At 40.0% G+C, this 5904-nt stretch overlaps 1 protein-coding gene across 1 annotated transcript; it reads right to left on the minus strand.

The window, feature by feature from the left end:
• Nucleotides 1–2264: 2264 nt before the first annotated feature.
• On the minus strand, nucleotides 2265–5576 carry LOC104954600 (stAR-related lipid transfer protein 5-like; the record flags this gene model as incomplete). The annotated part of the gene is made up of 4 exons (XM_010781749.1): nucleotides 5514–5576; nucleotides 5346–5395; nucleotides 3137–3269; nucleotides 2265–2382 (listed from the first exon to the last, which is right to left on the minus strand). Coding segments are annotated over exons 1-4 (364 nt in total), but the record flags the coding sequence as incomplete, so codon positions are not given.
• Nucleotides 5577–5904: the final 328 nt, after the last annotated feature.

Consider the following 5904-nt stretch of genomic DNA (forward strand, 5'->3'; position numbering starts at 1 on the left):
ATGTAATGTAATGCGCTATAAATGCGGTTGCCAGGTCCACATTCGTACGCCGGCTGGTGTTAAAAATCACCCAATAACCCAGCAATGTTAATGATAATATCTTCTCTGTTATTTTCAGGCATTCAAAGGGAACAGAGGGGCACTGAGGGCATCCTATCAAGTCAGCCTCCACAAAAAAAAAGTTAATCAGTTGCCAAGTGTTGGAGTTTCTTTATCTCTCAGAGTGTTTTACAACAGCTCTGTTCATTTAAAAGTGTTTAAAAAATGTGTGTACATAGTTTTTGATCTAGTGACAAACTTAATGTTGCACCTCTGAGAATTTAAATGTGGTTTCACCTGTGATGTACTGTGTGCACTTGACTGCACTTCCTATAGTTAGTGTTTTGTCCCTTTCTGTTTACAACATGTTTGTTCTTTGTTCATTTAAAATAGTTTAAAATGGTGTGGACATAGTTTTTGAGCTAGCGAAAAACTTAATATTGCACTTTTGATAATTGTATAATTAAAATTTGATTCGTAATGTATATACTTGACTGCACGTCCCATGTTTCGTCTTTCTGCTTTGATCCTTATTTTTTCTGGGCAAGCTCAAAGGGAAGGTTGTTGTGGTGAGAAACCTAATTGCTGCGATGCACTTTTATAATTAGATAAATATTTTCATTTACATTTTAAATTCATGGTGTGTTGCATTCTTTGTTTATAACTTTAGATATTATGGAAAATCATGACATTTTTTGAGCTTGGGTCCCTTAGGACCACAACATTTCTGTTTTGGGTCTCATGCTGAAAAAGTTTGGGAACCCCTGGTCTAGAAAAAGGTAAATGTGTGCATTTTATTATAAAAGGTGTGTATGTTTACAGACTGTTGCAAAAACTAAGCTTATAAACATCAGGTTTAAAACTAAGAGCTTTACAAAAAAGTAACACAATGAAATATGTTTGGAGTTTTATTTGAGTTATTAATTTACATCTTTTGTCTAAGAGATGCTAATTTGAAAAAGTTGTTACATACAGTTACGGCATTTCCTGTTTCTGCCGGAGAGAGGGGAGGCCGTCCCAAAGCTTGCTGCTGTATTTACTCCCTCCATCTGACAGGAGGGAGCCTCGTTGAGCTGCGAGTGTGGCTACAGACGGAGTTCACTCCGTCACTGAGGGTTAGGGTCGAGGGAGTGGTTTGGGATTGGGCCTAAGGCTGCAGCCACACGGAGACGATACGGGTTGTATCCGCTACAGTTCTCTATCATATTATAGACGGTTCGGCCACACGAGGACGACAGGGAAACGCAGAAGCAATAACGATAACGGGTCTCAAGGTGGGTAGATCTGCCGACGCAACGCTCTTGTGGGCCAAACGGCTCTGTGTGTATGACCTATACGATCATTTCCTGATAATGATGACGCAATAGCCCTGCCTCTCCCCACCTCTACTGCTCTTAACTGTATTCACTTACAGTTAAATAAAAAAAAGACGTAATGTGTGTAAAGTGTGTATGTGGTGGTGTGTCCGTTTGTGTGTTTAGATTTACATTACACATGAGGAGAATGATACAGATTACAGGTGGATGTTTTAGAAAACCCAGGTGGCATGGTGGAGAAAGCCCTCCTCACAACCAGGACACACATTTCACCCCTTTTTCTTTTAATAATCAATTTGTCTTTTTAGCCTTAATGTAACAATGCACGACAGGGACTGTAATGTGCCCAGCGCTGTTACCACTGGGATACAAAGCTGCTCCTTAACCTTCGTTATTCATCAAACATAAAGTGGCAGGAAAAAGAAAGGGAACCCTTTGGAATTTCCTGGTTTTCTGCATGAACTTGTTTGTTAACTCAAATCGTTTTTGTTTAATTCTAGGGGTTAACATACCTTTTTCCAACCCACACTGTGAATGTTCGCAAAATGATTCAATATAGACAATAACAAAACGATTATTTGAGCTCAAATGTGTTTGTTGATTTTTGGAACTCAGATGAAAATCAGACATATTTCAGAACAAATGTATACATAAATGCAGGATATTCCAAAGGGTTCGCTTGCCACTTTATTTGATTAAATTGTCATCTCAGATATAAAAAAAGTAACTTGTCACTACTCTGTTGAGACCTGAGACATGTAGTGTATTCACAACATAGTTAAACCTCAGACAGCCTTTCTTCAACATCACTACCTCAGGTTCAAAGAGCCTCTGCTGTATGGCACAATTACTTTAAACAGGACGCCAGCACAGGAAGTGGAGGAGAAAAGAGAACGTTTTTTTACGCACCATTCGATGAGATGGTGCCGTCTTCGTATTGCTTGATTAAAATAACATCGACAAAGTCTCGTGGAGCGATGATGCCCATCGCTGCTGAGGGCGTGACCGTCCGGCAGATAGAGATGTGCTGAGTGGGGAACAAGGAGATGTTCAAACAAAGATAAAGTAAAACTAACTTAATATCACTTTACTCTAAACCTGCTTCATGCAAGGATCTTTTCTTTTATTAAATGATGGGGATTTTCCCTACTCGATAAGATAAAGTGGAGTGTAAATGATAACACGCAAAGCAAACAAGAATATATGAGTGACAGTTAGATGAAAATACACACTGAATCCTGTACAAATCTGTTGCCTCTTTTCTTCCTTTTGTGTACTTTGGTATAAAACCTTATGGAATATCAAACTATGCATACCTGCAATTTATTGACAACATTTAAAACAGTTTTCAAACAGTTTGGCTGCTAATTAAAGATTACAATATTGTTATTATGCAAAATCTTCAAAGTCTTTTATACATCAACATGTGACCCCTCTGTGTAAAGAGATTCTGAAAATCTCAGGAACAAAGGTTCTCTCTTTTTCTCCTGATCCATTTATATAAAAACCTGTCTGGAAATGAGCTGGTCAGATTTTGGCCACTTTGTGATGTCATAACGATTTTTTGACTTGGGTAACCATTAGCCAATCAGCAACCAAGGTAACCCCCCCACCCTATCCACTGAATCTCCTCCAAGAGCAGTATAACAAGGGACCTTTAAGATATCTAGTCAAGCTTTAAAATATTCCCTCTTTGATGGGAAATCAAAAAATCTGGGTTAACTCATACATATTGATCATGAATAATAACTGTAATCAGAAGAGGGAAAGTAGTAACACACCTCTGTGATTTGTTCCACAAGCTCAAACCTTTTGACATTGTTGTCCCATTTGACTCTCATGCCATTGGGTACGGGCTTCAGACACTCCCACACTTTCTCCGGACTGCCACTGATAACCCCCTCCCCCTTGTAACTGCAGGAAGGACACAACACAGTCAGGAGATCACATTATTAAAGGCATGACTGCTGTTAATTACATTCATACATTACTGGACAGGCCCACAGAGAAACAGTCGTTTATTCAATTCTACACCACCAAGCCTTGAAAGAACTAAAACATGGTTGACTTTTAACTAAATACATCCACAGGTATATCGAGCAGGGTTTGGCATTTAACATGGCAACAACAGCTTACTCAGTGGCCTCCAGATAGAGTGGATTGAGTCCTAAAACTCGAAAATTCGTTAACATTTGATCACTTTCTGTTCCCTCGTCTAGAATTGATTTTTGAAAATGTTCTACAAAACAAAATATGTTAGTAAATAATCCACTGTTCAATGTCTGAAGGTTCTATGTGCCATAAAAACAGTGGTTGCTAACAAGTCTCTAATGGCGCATTTCCACTGCAGGGCCTCGCACGGCTTAGTAAGATATAGTTAGGCTTTGGTAGGCCAGGCTCACTTTATGCTGCGTTTCCATTACAGTTTAGTAGCTGGGGCAGTAACTCTAGTAACGCAGTGTAGGCGGAGCCGTGACGTCATCTTCAATGCGAACCACAGAAAACCAACATCAGCCGTTAGCTGTTAGCACTTCCTATCCCCTGTGTGCTCACAGCTCCTCATATCTGTTCAGAAACTAGACAAAAGTGAAACAAGTACAAACCACAGACTGTCTGTGTCATGGAGAATACAGTCGCTGGTTTATTTATGTCTGTATAGACCGTTGTTGTGAGTGTGGGCGGTCGGAGCATAAACTGCGTTAGCTTAACCGATCTCCATTCAGAAAACACGCATTTTAAAAGGTTTTTCGCCTGCCGTCTGTCTGCAGACTTGTCAAAGCATTCATTCATGGTTTTTACTAACCGGTATCAGTATGTTGTTACTTCGGCATCATTTTGAAACATGTATTACAATTAAATCACGGTCAAATATGTTCATGTTGTTGTAGTTGTAGCCCCCTTGCCAGCGATTCTCTCTCTAGTTTAGCATATTCAGCCCGGTTGTTGGCCCGGAAAGAACCTGGATTTTGGAGGGCCAGAAAAACTGTGAAAGAATACCCGTTAGCCGGAACCACCCGTAGTGGAAACGCAACAAAAAAACAGGCCGGGTTTGGGACGGCACGCTTAGACCGTGCTACGCGCGGTATTGGAAATGCGCCATAAGAGAGATTACTAAACGTCACATGTCGAACATTAGCCACCTTTAGCTTAGCGCTGGTGATATGACCACATGTACCGTGATGTAGTTCGTTTATAGCCGCCTTAACGTTAGCTTTTTACTTCTGGTGATTGCATTAATGCTACAAAAATCACAAAATGGTGTTAATATGTGGAGATTATCCTGCTGAACAAATGGTGTGAGTAGCTACCAACAAAAACGTATTATCTGCAATATCCCGAACTCAAATGGGAAAGTCCCATTGCTTTTTTTTTAGGCAGCCATGGCGACGCTGACTGCTGGGTTTGGCCTAAAAAAACACGTCATCACTGTACAACAGCAGGGTATGTGAGACACACACACACACACACACACACACACACACACACACACACACACACACACACACACACACACACACACACACACACCTGTTGTACAGTGATGACGTGTTTTTTTACCCTGCTGTTGTACAGTGATGACGTTTTTTTTTTGTCCCCAGGACAATGAGACAGCATTAGTCTTTTGGCACCTACTGTACTGAAGAAAAAACAGGTAGAGCTAAAGCTAACAGAGCTGGGTTCGATTGATATATAATAGAATGTGTCAAAGCTCTATTCAGTGAATATCAGTACAGGGTAAAGGTAAATTAGAACGTTATCATGATATGTTCAAATGTAATCATGTTGTTTAAGAAGAGAATGAGGCCTGTATTTTATTCTATATTTTTAGGTTTGTAATTTGCTTGTATGGGAAAAACACAGTTATATCACTTTTACACCACGAAATTGAGAACCTCAACACAGCCATTTTCACAATTTTATTTTTCCCATTTTGACATGATCAACCAAAATAGAGACTGAGAAAGAAAAAGAGAATTTGAGCTTTCTCACACATTCCCAGGGAACTCAGACGAGGGACGCCAAGACACAACCACGTCATTCTGCCGGAGAAAACAGTACACAGTCAGCTACATAAACCTTAGTGTGATGCACGGCCCTGATGGATGCTGTTCCCTCTGACACACATATTTCAAAACAACACAACTATTCATTTCTTACTTGAGGAGCTAGCATGATCAAGAGGTCAATAGCAAATAATTGTTGAAGCTGGTAGTGAACCATCATGGCGCTCCAGGGACCGTTGTCCACAGATTGTGTTCAGCATCATTGTCACTAACCGTCTTTGAGCACCAGGAGAAGCGCTATATAAAACACCATGTGTTGTTATTATTACACGGCCCTAAACTGCACTGAACTGTCCAGCCGATGAAGCTAATTAATAAGTGACAGGGTGGATTAGGTGCTACATTTGGATGAAAGAGTTCTGACTAACGCTTAAAAACCATATGTGATGGTTTTAATGAATATTCTGATTTAAAAAAAAACTTCTGATCAAAATGGTAACAGTCAATAGGCGCTTTCACACCGCAGTACTTTTCCAACAAAGGTT

This window comes from Notothenia coriiceps, unplaced genomic scaffold (assembly GCF_000735185.1).
Source record: "Notothenia coriiceps isolate Sejong01 unplaced genomic scaffold, NC01 NC01_scaffold00023551, whole genome shotgun sequence".
NCBI classification, from domain to species: Eukaryota; Metazoa; Chordata; class Actinopteri; order Perciformes; family Nototheniidae; genus Notothenia; species Notothenia coriiceps.